A 14,369-nucleotide genomic window follows, 5' to 3' on the forward strand; every position below is an offset into this window, starting at 1 on the left:
ATTAGTAGAAACAATGTATGTTTCACTACTGACGTGATTGTTAATTTGTTTTGTCATCTATATAGTATTAATGCTGGTTTGTTTGTGTTTTTTGTTTTACATTTTTTCTTTTTTTTCTTTTTTTTCAGTACTGGGGATTGAACCCAGGGGCACACTACCACTGAGCTACATCCTCAGGCCACTTTTTAATTTTTAGAAATATTGATAGAATCTCATTAAGTTATCCAGGCTTTGAATTTGTGAACTTCCTGCCTTAGCCTCCTGAGTGGCTGAGATTACAGGCATGAAACTCAATCCTGACCCAATGCCAAATAACTTTTTAGGACATAAATTGTATTCCAGTATCTAATAAAGAATCAAGATGGATATTTAACGAGACATGGTATAATCCCAGCTACTCAGTAAACCAAGGCAGGAGGATCACAAGTTCAAGTCCAGCCTTACTTTGTGAGACCTTGTCTCAAAATAAAAAATAATAAGGGTCAAGGATGTAGTTTGGTGATAGTGTCCTGGGTTTAGGTTCCAGTACCCTGCCCCCAACACACACACACACACACTTAAAAAAAAAAAAAAAGACATTTAACATTTTAAATTTTTATTTTATTTTGTTTTTAGGATTTAGAAAACTACATATTGGAACTTATCCCTACTTTGCCACAATTAGATGGCCTGGAAAAATCCTTTTACTCCTTTTATGTTTGTACAGCAGTTAGGAAATTTTTCTTCTTTCTGGACCCTCTAAGAACAGGTAAATCTTATGTAACTTGGATATGATGAGAATATTATTATATCTCAGTCTCAAGAATTAGAGAAGTCTTGAAAAATGTCATTTATTTATTTTCCTAACATGTCATTATCACTAATAATCTAGTGAATATCAAAGGAGTACGGGATTTTTTTTAAAGCTTTTGTTTAGGTTTATATAAAGATCTTTTATGATTTATTTGCACTGGCTATAAAAATTTTGTGATAATGGGGATGTCACCTCTCAGTTTGTCCCTAAAATGAAAAAGTACAAATTAGGTAATCAATTATTGCACTTCTTTCCAGTTCTAAGAAACCAATTACTCTGATATAATTTGCTGTTCCTGATATGTGATATACTAGAGAGCCAAGATGATTTTTCCCAAGATTACTATCCTATATAGGAATCAGATTAGTAAGTTTGGCCTTGGTGACAGTATTGTTTTATTGACTATTTTAACCTGCCCAGACTTAAATACATGTAATTAAGGCAAAGGAAGGGTCAGAGAAGGCCCAAAGTCTTTTGATTCTCCTCCTTTTCTTGAAAACCCAGCAATAAGTCCATTGCAACACATAGTACCTGATTATCTTTTTAAACTCCTCCAGGTGTAGGTACATACACACCTTTTCCTTTTGAAAGCTTATAAAATATAAACTATTTTGAATATTTATTATAAACAAGGCACTATGCTAAGCATTTTACCTGGATTCTTTCATTTCTTATAGAAGTAGTTATCTTCCCATCTGTCAGCTCTTTTTTTTCACTTTTTCATAGTTTTAGATGGACAGCATGCCTTTATTTATTTTTATGTGGTGCTAAGCATCGAACCCAGTGCTTCACATGTGCTAGGCGAGTGCTCTGCCACTTGAGTTTCATACCCAGCCCCCCATCTGTCAATGCTTAACCATACTTCTGTTTTGCTTCCTATTCCAGAATCTATCAAAGAAAAACAGAAACTGTCTCCTTTCCTTTATTTATTTATTTATTTAGTTAGTTAGTTAGTTAGTTAGTTATAGGTGGACACAATATCCTTTATTTTATTTTTATGTGGTGCTGGGGATTGAACCCAGTGCCTCACACATGGTAGGCAAGCGCTCTACCTCTGAGCCACAACCCCAGCCCTTCTTTTCTTATTTTTATAAACAGTATTATATCTTTGCCATAGAATTTTTATTTATTTATTTATTTTGGTACCAGAGATTGAACCCAGGGGTGCTTCACTAAGTCACATTCCCAGCCCTTTTTATTTTTTTATTTTGAGACAGGGTCTTGCTCAGTAACCTCAGGCCTCACTAAGTTTCTGAAGCTGGCTTTGAACTTACAATCCTCCTGCTTTAGCCTCCTAAGTCACTGGGATTTCAGGCAGCACCACTATGCCCAACTGGTTCACAGAATTTTTGGCATTACTTTTTTGTAACTCTGATAATTTTAGAATTTATAGCTTAGACATATATTTGGGAGTATAAAAGTAAATATATACATACAGCTTTTACTAAATGTTTCCCTTTTTGTAGTAATATGTAATAAGGATTTTGGAGCTAGAAGTTTTAAAATATCAATTGTGTAATAGCTCATGTAAAATAATAAACTTTAACAAATTAAGTTGCTCTTGTTCTTAAAATGAAATTAAGTATTCATTTATGTTTTTTAAAGGAAAAATTAAAATTCAAGATATTTTAGCATGCAGCTTCCTGGATGACTTATTGGAGGTAAATACTTTTTTTTAACTACTTAATTACATCAATTGATAATTAACTATTTTCTTTTTTTAATTTATTTATTTTAATTAGGTATATGAGATAGCAGAATGCATTTTGATTCATTGTACACAGTTGTAGCATAACTTTTCATTTCTCTGATTGTAACACAATATAGCAACACACCATATATGCAGTCACAAGTGTACCTAGGGTAACAATGTCCATCCCATTCCACCATCTTTCCTGCCTCCATACCTCCACCTTCTTTCCCTCCCCTTTACCCAGACTTTCTCCATTTTACCTATGCTCCTTGCCATTATGGATCAGCATCCAGTTATCAGAGAGAACATTCGACCTTTGGTTTTTTGGGATTGGCTTACTTCACTTAGCATGATATTTTCTAACTTCATCCATTTACTTGCAAATTCCATAATTTTATTCTCTTAATGCTGAGTAGTATTCCATCACGTGTATATACCACAATTTCTTTATCCACTCATCTATCGAAGCATCTAGGTTACTTTCACAGTTTAGCTATTATGAAAAGAGCTGCTATAAACATTGACTGTAGCTGTGTTACTATAGTATGCTGATTTTAAGTCCTTTGGATATATACCAAGGAGTGGAATAGCTGTGTCAAATGGTGGTTCCATTCCAAGTTTTCTAAGGAATCTCCATACTGCTTTCCAGAGTGGTTACACCAATTTGCAGTCCCACCAGCAATGTATGAGTGTGCCTTTTCTCCCACATCCTCACCAACACTTATTGTTTGTATTTTTGATAACTGCCATTCTATAACTATTTTCTATTAATGTCTCTTTTTCCCTTTAGTTAAGGGATGAAGAACTATCCAAAGAGAGTCAAGAAACAAATTGGTTTTCTGCTCCTTCTGCCCTAAGGGTTTATGGTATGTTCTCCATCATATTGCTAAAATTTGAGTTATCCATTTCTCCATTGGTGCTCAGAAGACAGTTTTATACATAGACTATTTTGCCTTAAAAGCAAAGTATTTTTTGGGGGGGGGGGTGACTGGGTATTGAACCCAGGGGAGCTTAATCACTGAGCCACATCTACAGCTCTTTTTATATTTTTATTGAGACAGGGTCTCCTTAAGTTACTTAGGGCCTCACTAAGTTTCTGAGGCTGGCCTTGAACTTTCCTGCCTGCCTAACCTTGATCCTCCGGGCTCAGTCTACTGTGTCACTGAGATTATAGGTATACACCATCTTGTCTGTCTTAAAGCATTCTGGGGCTAGGAATGTAGATCAGTGGAAAAGCATCTGCCTAGTATGTGCAATGGCCCTGGATCTGATCTCCAGAACTTCTAAATAACAGTATTGTAGATTACTAAAGATTTACTTGTTTAAATACTAGCATTTTAATTTAGGAATCCTTTTTTAATTACCACACTTTTCAATAGAACAGATGTAATTTGATTCTTATTGACTAAGGAACACCGTTTATGAATATCAACTGTTGTCTTACTTTGTGATAAAATGCTGTTCTCAGAATCCATAGAGGGAGGTGTTCCAGAGATTGGTTTTTGCTCTTTTATCAAATTTCATGTTACCCACATTTAACCTGTTAAGTCGTCTTCTGACACATTTTGGGATCCATGATCTGTTCTTCCAAGTTGATAGCATTTTAATGTTTTTTCTCGACCCCTCCCTCCATCTAATTTAGACTCTAGAAATATTTTAAATGTTGCAAACTGAAGACAAAGATGTAATTAAAATAGCCAAAGGCCCTGGCCTTCATGATTTTTTTTTTGACCAGTTCTAACTTAATGGTTGTTCTAATCAAAATTTTAAAAATAGCTGATGTTATTACGCTTACTACCCTACCTGTAACATAGTTTGAAAATCAAAATATTAACCAATAATAAGAACTTTTTATTAATGTCTATTCTATTATCTTTAATTAAAAATTTTTGGTCATAGGCATCTTTTTATTTTTCTTCCCAAGGCCAGTATTTGAATCTTGATAAGGATCACAATGGTATGCTCAGTAAAGAAGAACTGTCTCGCTATGGAACAGCAACCATGACCAACGTCTTCTTAGATCGTGTTTTCCAGGAATGTCTCACTTATGATGGAGAAATGGTAATTGTTCAGATCTGATGATGAGCTTTAAAATTTTAGGTTCCTGCAATTTCCATAAGCCCTTTTGTTGATGTAATTCAGATTAATATCATAGTTTAATACAAGTTAAAAATATAAACAAATCAAATTACTTGATATTCAGAACCTTTGGTTGTAAGGTAAATTCACTTAAAAACATACTTCCCTAATGGGCTCAGTACAGATAATAAATTTTAATATTTTGTTTGTTTCATTGTTATGCTCCTATTGTGGAGAAGTATGAACAAGTATAGCGTACTTGCCTAGCGTGCATGAGGCACTGGGTTCGATTCTCAACACCACATAAAAATAAAATAAAAATATTGTGTTCACTTAAAACTAAAAAATAAAAGAAATCTGAGAGTTTAATCCTATTAACTATTTTCATGTAGATAGTCTGGTCATTAAATTATCAGATCTAACAGTACCACAATTTAAGTCTGATATTAACCTATTTATATTAGTATAAAATGTAATTGCCATTTTCTTTCTCAAAATACTTGGGAATCTGAGAGTATAATTTTAGAAAGAATTTACTGCTTATGTAGTTGAGGGTATGCAATTATATTTTTCTTTGTGGTCTTTAGAACTTGAAAAGGAAAATTCTAAATAAACCTTTAACATCAAAATTGTTGTTATGAAAAATAATGTGGTGTGGGGTCATGGGGGTGCACATCAGTAATTCCAGCTACCCGGGAGTCCGAGGAAGGATGAACTCAAGATCAAAGCAAGCATAGGCAACTTGGTAAGACCCTGTTTCAAAATAAAATTGTTTAAAATTGTTAAAATACAATTGCTATTTTCTCAAAAATAGCATTTGTCTGACACTTGCTATTGCAATGCCCTGGGTGATCCCTAATATGGGGTTGAGAGTGATGGTAAGGATATGTATGATGAGTTTTCCAAACTCGTGGTGCTTAAGAAATAATCACTCAGATGAGAATGGGGTTTTTGTATTATATCATTTAGCTTTAATAGGAATTTGCCAAGGGGTTGGGGTTGTGGCTCAGAGGAAAAGTTCGATCTCCAGCACCACATAAAAATTAAATAAAGGTATTATGTCCACTTACAACTAAAGAATAAATGTTTAAAAAAAATAGGAATTTACCAAGTAATACCATTGTTAGCCAACAACAGAAAAAATGGGGAAAAGGCTCCAAAACTCTGACTCCCACAGCTGTTGACATTAGACAGTGAGGGGATTGTATTACACTAGTAATTTCTGGTGAAAAATGATGAAGTTATATTTCTTTAATTCTTTACAGTATAATTTATGAATAATTCTTAGCCTACAAAATCATTTCTAATGTTAATTTTTTTCTAATTTGAGAATCTCCCAAAATCATACAAAACAATCTGAATGTCCTTTTTCCAAGACAAAGCTTTCTTTTTTTTAATTGTTGGTTGTTCAAAACATTACATAGTTCTTGATATGTCATATTTCACACTTTGATTCAAGTGGGTTATGAACTCCCATTTTTCCCCCATATATAGATTGCAGAATTACATCAGTTACTCTTCCATTGATTTACATATTGCCATACTCGTGTCTGTTGTATTCTGCTGCCTTTCCTATCCTCTACTATACCCCCTCCCCTCCCCTCCCCTCTTCTCTCTCTACCCCCTCTACTGTAATTCATTTCTCCCCCTTGTATTATTTTTCCCTTTCCCTTCACTTCCTCTTGTATGTAATTTTGTATAACCCTGAGGGTCTCCTTCCATTTCCATGCAATTTCCCTTCTCTCTCCCTTTCCCTCCCACCTCTCATCCCTGTTTAATGCTAGTCTTCTCATTCTCTTCTTCCCTACTCTGTTCTTAGTTACTCTCCTTATATCAAAGAAGACATTTGGCATTTGTTTTTTAGGGATTGGCTAGCTTCACTTAGCATAATCTGCTCTAATGCCATCCATTTCCCTGCAAATTCCATGATTTTGTCATTTTTTAATGCAGAGTAATACTCCATTGTGTATAAATGCCACATTTTTTTTATCCATTCATCTATTGAAGGGCATCTAGGTTGCTTCCACAGTCTTGCTATTGTGCTGCTATGAACATCGATGTAGCAGTGTCCCTGTAGCATGCTCTTTTTAGGTCTTTAGGGAATAGACCCAGAAGGGGAATAGCTGGGTCAAATGGTGGTTCCATTCCCAGCTTTCCAAGAAATCTCCATACTGCTTTCCAAATTGGCTGCACCAATTTGCAGTCCCACCAACAATGTACAAGTGTACCCTTTTCCCCACATCCTCTCCAGCACTTGTTGTTATTTGACTTCATAATGGCTGCCAATCTTACTGGAGTGAGATGGTATCTTAGGGTAGTTTTGATTTGTATTTCTTTGACTGCTAGAGATGGTGAGCATTTTTTCATGTACTTGTTGATTGATTGTATGTCCTCCTCTGAGAAGTGTCTGTTCAGGTCCTTGGCCCATTTGTTGATTGGGTTATTTGTTGTCTTATTGTCTAATTTTTTGAGTTCTTTGTATACTCTGGATATCAGGGCTATATCTGAAGTGTGAGGAGTAAAGATTTGTTCCCAGGATGTAGGCTCCCTATTTACCTCTCTTATTGTTTCTTTTGCTGTGAAAAAACTTTTTAGTTTGAGTAAGTCCCATTTGTTGATTCTTGCTATTAACTCTTGTGCTATGGGTGTCCTATTGAGGAATTTGGAGCCTGACCCCACAGTATGTAGGTCGTAGCCAACTTTTTCTTCTATCAGATGCCGCGTCTCTGATTTGATATCAAGCTCCTTGATCCATTTTGAGTTAACTTTTGTGCATGGCGAGAGAAAGGGATTCAGTTTCATTTTGTTGCATATGGATTTCCAGTTTTCCCAGCACCATTTGTTGAAGATGCTATCCTTCCTCCATTGCATGCTTTTAGCCCCTTTATCAAATATAAGAAAGTTGTAGTTTTGTGGGTTGGTTTCTGTGTCCTCTATTCTGTACCATTGGTCCACCCGCCTGTTTTGGTACCAGTACCATGCTCAATAGATGCGGAAAAAGCATTCGACAAAGTACAGCATCCCTTTATGTTCAAAATTCTCGAAAAACTAGGGATAACAGGAACATACCTCAACATTGTAAAAGCAATCTATGCTAAGCCTCAGGCTAGCATCATTCTGAATGGAGAAAAATTGAAGGCATTCCCTCTAAAATCTGGAACAAGACAGGGATAACAAAGTACAGCATCCCTTTATGTTCAAAATTCTCGAAAAACTAGGGATAACAGGAACATACCTCAACATTGTAAAAGCAATCTATGCTAAGCCTCAGGCTAGCATCATTCTGAATGGAGAAAAATTGAAGGCATTCCCTCTAAAATCTGGAACAAGACAGGGATACCTTCTCTCACCACTTCTGTTCAACATAGTTCTCGAAACACTGGCCAGAGCAATTAGACGAAAGAAATTAAAGGCATAAAAATAGGAAAAGAAGAACTTAAATTATCTCTATTTGCAGATGACATGATTCTATATCTAGCAGACCCAAAAGGGTCTACAAAGAAACTATTAGAGCTAATAAATGAATTCAGCAAAGTGGCAGGATATAAAATCAACACGCATAAATCAAAGGCATTCCTGTATATCAGCGACAAATCCTCTGAAATGGAAATGAGGACAACCACTCCATTCACAATATCCTCAAAAAAAAAAAAATACTTGGGAATCAACCTAACAAAAGAGGTGAAAGACTTATACAATGAAAACTTACAGAACCCTAAAGAGAGAAATTGAAGAAGATCTTAGAAGATGGAAAAATATACCCTGATCATGGATAGGCAGAACTAACATCATCAAAATGGCGATATTACCAAAAGTTCTCTATAGATTTAATGCAATGCCAATCAAAATCCCAATGGCATTTCTTGTAGAAATAGAGAAAGCAATCATGAAATTCATATAGAAAAATAAAAAACCCAGAATAGCAAAAACAATGCTAAGCAGGAAGTGTGAATCAGGTGGTATAGCGATACCAGACTTCAAACTATACTACAGAGCAATAGTAACAAGACAAAGCTTTCTGTTCGTGTCTTTCTAGCTTTCGTTTGTATTTTTTTTTTTTTAATGAGAACAGAATTTTCTTACTGGAAATCATCTGATGTAAAAATTTTAAACAGCCGGGCACAGTGGCACACACCTGTAATTCCAGTGGCTCAGGAGGCTAAGACGGGAGGATCTAGAGAGTTCAAAGCCAGTCTTAGCAATGGCAAGGTGCTAAGCAACTCAGTGAGACCCTCTCTCTCAATAAAATACAAAATAGGGCTGGGGATGTGGCTCAGTGGTTGAGTGCCCCCGAGTTCAATCCACGGTACAAAAAAAAAAAAAAATTTTTTTTAAACACTATAGTCATCCCCCAGTATCTGCCTGCATATCAGTTCCAGGACCCTCAGTAGATACCAAAATCTGCAAATGCTCTCAAGTTCCTTCTGTAATAATGTTGTATTTGCATATAACTTACATACTTATTTCCACTGTACTTAAAATCATGTCTTGACTGTAAAACTTTTACTGTGTTATTTAAGAAATAATAAGGGGAAAAAAACCTATCAATGTTCAATGCATTTGTGATTTTTTTTAATTACCCCATGTTTTTAGTCTGCAGTTGGTAGAATCTACAGATGTGGAATCCATAAATACAGACAACTGTATTTCAAAGCAGCAATATAAGTTTACTGTTCTATTCATTCCAGATAAAAAATTTTTTTAAAATAATGACATTGAAATGAAGATGTAAATTTAATGGTGATGCATAATAACATAGTCACTATTTCAAGTCACTATTTCAAAAGTATAATGAATATTATACACAGCCAATCTCATGAGAAAATATTCCCAAAACTATCATGTACAGATATTATTTAGAGTTTCTAGAAACTAATATTAAATGTGCCAATTGGTTTATAATTTCATATTAACTTAAAAAATTTAAATTTGCCTCCCTGGATTGCAAAATAACTTTTATCATTTACTTGAAAAGGTAATTTCAAGTAAGCCCTTTACTGACCATCTTTTTTTTTTTTCTATAGGACTATAAGACCTACTTGGATTTTGTTCTTGCATTAGAAAACAGGAAGGAACCTGCAGCTTTGCAATATATTTTCAAACTGCTTGATATTGAGAATAAGGGATATCTCAATGTCTTTTCCCTTAATTATTTCTTTAGGGTAAGTCTCAATTGGGTAAAGAAACATTATTCCTTAAGATATTATACCATATGACTTAACTACTTAGTGACAATTTTACCTAACTTGTGGTTTTTAAATCCAACAAAGGATTTACAAACAAATTTTTATGTTTTTGTTTTGCAGAAGGAAATCAACTCTGGTGTTAGGATTTTTTTTCCTTCCATTAAAAAAAAGTTAATAGTAAAAGCCAATTTGATTATATGTAAATACTGAAAAAGCATGGAAATAATAAATATTATGGGCTGTACTAGCCTTTAGAGATGAGAAATTGAATTCTTTGGTTAATCAAAAACTACTGTGTAAAAGCCTAAGCTTTGATTAGACATTCAGAAAAGGTAACTCCTTTCCAGGGAAGCTTTACAGACTTTAGTTGTAGATTCTTTTGTGCTATGTTATAAAAATAATTTCAAACTGTCCAGAATTGTGTGCTGCACTTCTATGCAAGAGATTTGCTGAAGCATTTATTTTGTTCCTTAGTTGGTCTCAGATCACAGAGTAACAGTGAGCTCTGAAATGGAATTGGATTGTACCTGATAGCATTCAGTTCCAACACACGTAAAAGTAGAAATGCTCTGCCCTTAAGACACATAATTCCTTAATATGAATGGTAATTTTTCCACTTGATGGAATAGTTTTGTACAATAGTGTTCTGCATCATCACCATATTTTCACAGACCACATGATTTTTTTATACCTTTATTTTATTCATTTATGTGATGCTGAGGATCAAATTCAGTTACTCACATGTACTAGGTAAGTGCTTTGCCTATCACTGAACTACAACCCCAGCCCAACCATGTGATTTTTATACAGTCAAGACAACAGTAGGAAGAAAATTTTTTTAAAAAACAATGACATTTTCAAATCTTTTGTCATAAATTATTGCCCCCAGGGATTTTTTTTCCATTTAAAAAAGTTTTGGTACTGATTTATAACTTTATCTGGTTTCTGAATCTATCCTTAGGGTTTCATAATATATATTTCATAAATTCCATGTTATATTCCATAGAAAGCTTTCCATTATAATTTCAGGCAGTATTGACTGCAAATATTAGGATAAATTATAATCTCATTGTTAGAAAACATTTTTTAAAAATTTAAGGCAAAGCTGAAATTGCAGCTCAGTGGTAGTTGTTGCCCAGCATTTGGCTTAATTCTATCCCCAGCACAGTAAATTTTTAAACAATTCTAATTGAATGTGATATGGGCTTAAATTAATTGCTAATCTGAAAAAGTACTATCATATCAAAGGATGCCTCCCATTTCAGACAAATCTAATAAGTGAAAATTCAGTCTTAGAAAAATAGGGATAGGGCTGGGATTGTGGCTCAGCAGTAGAGCGCTCGCTTAACACATGCCAGGCCCTGGGTTCAATCCTCAGCACCACCAACTACAACTAAAAAATAAATATTAAAAAAAAAAAGGGATAGGGAGGTAATTTAGTAATAGAGGACTTGCTTAGCATGTATTAGGCCCTGGGTTTGAGCTTCAGCAGACAAAAAAAACTGTCTTTTAAGAATTAAACATTCGGGCTGGGGATGTGGCTCAAGCGGTAGCGCGCTCGCCTGGCATGCGTGCGACCCGGGTTCGATCCTCAGCACCACATACCAACAAAAGATATTGTGTCCGCCGAGAACTAAAAAATAAATATTAAAAATTTCTCTCTCTCTCTCCTCTCTCACTCTCTCTTTAAAAAAAAAAAAAAAAAAAAAAAAAAGAATTAAACATTCAACCCCTTTTCATAAAGATCTTTTTCTTTTCCTCTTTTAATTTTGCTTTAAAAATATTTCATGCATGAATCTATTTTATCAAAGTTTATTTAAGCTTGTTTCTTTGGGTTAAAGTTAAAAAGTTTCTCCGGCCTAACACTGTATGTAGAGCTATTATCTATTAATATGCCAGTGATAAAGCTGGACTTAGAAGGTGACTATGCTGTGCAAGTCTACTATTATATTAACTGAGTGTGCTCATAAATTCTTACCTCCTTCAGATACACTGGGGATACTTGGCACCACATCCAGAGTAATTTGAAATACATGTATTGACTATTTTTTTAAGCTTAACACTTCCAAATTAATGACTCTCACCTAAAGTATTTTTTAGTCCAACTGAATGACAACAGTCATTCTTGATATTGTCGTTTATAAAAAGGAAGATTCTGAAGGAGGTCTGCTTTCATTTTTTCTAAGTAGAAGGTAAACTGTAGGGTTGGGAGGAAGATGTGGATAGGGGTCTTAAAGAATGGTTAATGTGGGGTGGGGTTGAGCTGAGTGGAGTGCTTGCCTAGCACGAGTGAGTCACGAGATCGATCCTCAGCACCACATAAAAATAAAATAAAGGTATTGTGTCTATCTACATCTAAAAAGATTTTTTTTTAATGGAGAATGTATGAACAGCATTCATAGAAAATAGGAAGAGCAGGCCATAAAAGAATAATGACCATGTTGAGGGCTTATTTGAAGTGGGAGAACATTCAAGAATGTAGCAAGAATCCACAGTCCTATTGTTTTTTTTATCCTGAAGTTCTTAATAGTTAAGATATAGATGTAGAAAGGTTAGTAGTTACACAGAACCAGCATGTTTATTATTTTACTGACTGGACGTGGAGCAAGATCAAGGAAATTAAGATAGGTAAGAGAGATTTAGATGATAAGGCTTCTGGTGTGATAGGAAAGAAAAAGGAATAGAAAGATATTTGGGGCGAGAAGGGGGATATTGTGAATTTTATTTTTTATTTAGATTTATTTCCACTAAATACAGGCCATACAAGAACTAATGAAAATCCATGGACAAGATCCTGTTTCATTTCAAGACGTCAAGGTTAATTTTTCCTCTTTAATGTATATAACATTACCAGTAAACATTATTGTGTTAATATCAGATAATCAGTTGTAGAACATGAAATTTTATATGAAAGCTATGTACTATCAAGTACTATACCCAAAGAAGCAAATACCCAAACGGGTATTAACTGTTACTTGTTCTGAACTGATATTTAGATAATTGGAAATTAAGACATGTGAATCATGATTAATTTGTAATTAGAGTTCAAAATTTTAGTATTGTCAACGTTGTGTTTTCATTGGAAGCATGCATTCATTTTTCAGTTTAGCTTGCATCCTTTGGTAGTCTATTCCACTATAAATTCAAATTATAATTGGGAACTACTTAGATTCAAGCACTTTTTTAGTATAATCTCTCAAAGAGCCACTTGCTTTGATATATTAAATTTAAGGAGACATCAGTCCTACAATATGAAAACCACCACTATGTCAAACACTGTTGTTGCCTAGCATTTTAGTAATCATTTTTACCAGTTCCGAATAACTTTCAGTATCTAGTACCATTTGGTTCTTCATGTTTGGTAACATGTGTAATAAAATACCCTGACCAGTTTCAACTGAGTAAAGAACTAAACAAAGCATATTTGAAACTCTGCAACAGGAAGTTTAAGATATAAAAATTTTAAACTGTAACCAATCTAGGAAAGACTAAAAGTTTATACAGTTTATGTTCCTGAATTGTTAATCTTTTAAAAATGTAATTTGCCTCCTTAAATGCTACTAAATATTGAATGATTTTACTTCAAAAATATTAGAAAATGAGTATAATATAAATGTAGTATACAGTTCATTACTGTAAAAGTGGTTCTTCCATCAATTTCTAGTCATTTTGGCACAATTTCGCATCATTTTGGATGACAAATTCTTTAATACTGAAATCTCCCCTCCTCTCATCCTTAGTCTAGAGTAAAAAGTTGACATTGGTATTGGAAATAAAGTTTTGTCACTTATTTCTGAAGTATTCAAGTTTTTAGTTTGAGCTAAGTTTTTTTTTTTTTTTCTTTTAAAGTAAACTAAGGATTGGGGATATAGCTCGGTGGTATAGTGCTTGCCTAGGTTCAGTCCTGAGTCTCCCAAAATAAAAAAACCAATGTTTTTTCATCACCAATTAGAAGGTAATAGAAAAGTACTTGAAGTTAGTATGTATTCACAGAACACTGCATTAACTAGCTCTACCACTAATTAGCTATGTAGCTTGAATTAAACTCTGAACCTAAGTTTCTTCATCTATAAAATGAGAAATAGCAAATCACATAGCTCAGGAATCTCCCAGTAAGATTCTGTGATTTTAGATAAAGGAGATTGCCTGTCAAGTAGAGAAGTAAAGCAAAAACTTTTATGAGAGCTTAACTGTCAGCTGTGAATTTTACATCACTGTGATAAATACCAAGTAAATCAGATTTTACTGTATTTTTCTCTTGCAGGATGAAATCTTTGACATGGTAAAACCAAAGGATCCTTTGAAAATCTCTCTTCAGGATTTAATCAATAGTAATCAAGGAGATACAGTCACTACCATTCTAATTGATCTGAATGGCTTCTGGACTTATGAAAACAGAGAAGCCCTTGTTGCGAGTGACAGTGAAAATTCTACAGACCTTGATGATACATGATCTCTAAAAAACTAGACTGTCTTAAGATGCTTGAATGCTGCATGTGAAACCTTTGAAGCAGAACTCCTTTAGAAATGGTTTAAATAAAATAATGTGTCTAAAAAAACACAGCAAGTGTTTCGGTTCCTGGAATTTTGTTACATAGTTTGGAAACAATAGGACCAA

General features: G+C 34.2%; 1 protein-coding gene across 2 annotated transcripts in view; it reads left to right on the forward strand.

Annotated features, from left to right (window-relative positions):
- The window catches only part of Ppp2r3c (protein phosphatase 2 regulatory subunit B''gamma), a 35,705-nt gene extending 21,393 nt beyond the window's left edge, over positions 1–14,312 (forward strand). For both annotated transcript variants that reach the window (XM_005322680.4, XM_013357454.4), the window contains exons 7-13: positions 616–748; positions 2,399–2,454; positions 3,277–3,352; positions 4,411–4,547; positions 9,590–9,727; positions 12,509–12,568; positions 14,016–14,312. In XM_005322680.4, coding sequence (XP_005322737.1) covers positions 616–748; positions 2,399–2,454; positions 3,277–3,352; positions 4,411–4,547; positions 9,590–9,727; positions 12,509–12,568; positions 14,016–14,204 — 789 coding nt within the window. In that variant the 3' untranslated portion in view covers positions 14,205–14,312. The remainder of the gene's footprint in view (positions 1–615; positions 749–2,398; positions 2,455–3,276; positions 3,353–4,410; positions 4,548–9,589; positions 9,728–12,508; positions 12,569–14,015) is intronic.
- The last annotated feature ends 57 nt before the right edge of the window (positions 14,313–14,369 follow it).

This window comes from Ictidomys tridecemlineatus, chromosome 5, assembly GCF_052094955.1.
Source record: "Ictidomys tridecemlineatus isolate mIctTri1 chromosome 5, mIctTri1.hap1, whole genome shotgun sequence".
Taxonomy (NCBI): domain Eukaryota; kingdom Metazoa; phylum Chordata; class Mammalia; order Rodentia; family Sciuridae; genus Ictidomys; species Ictidomys tridecemlineatus.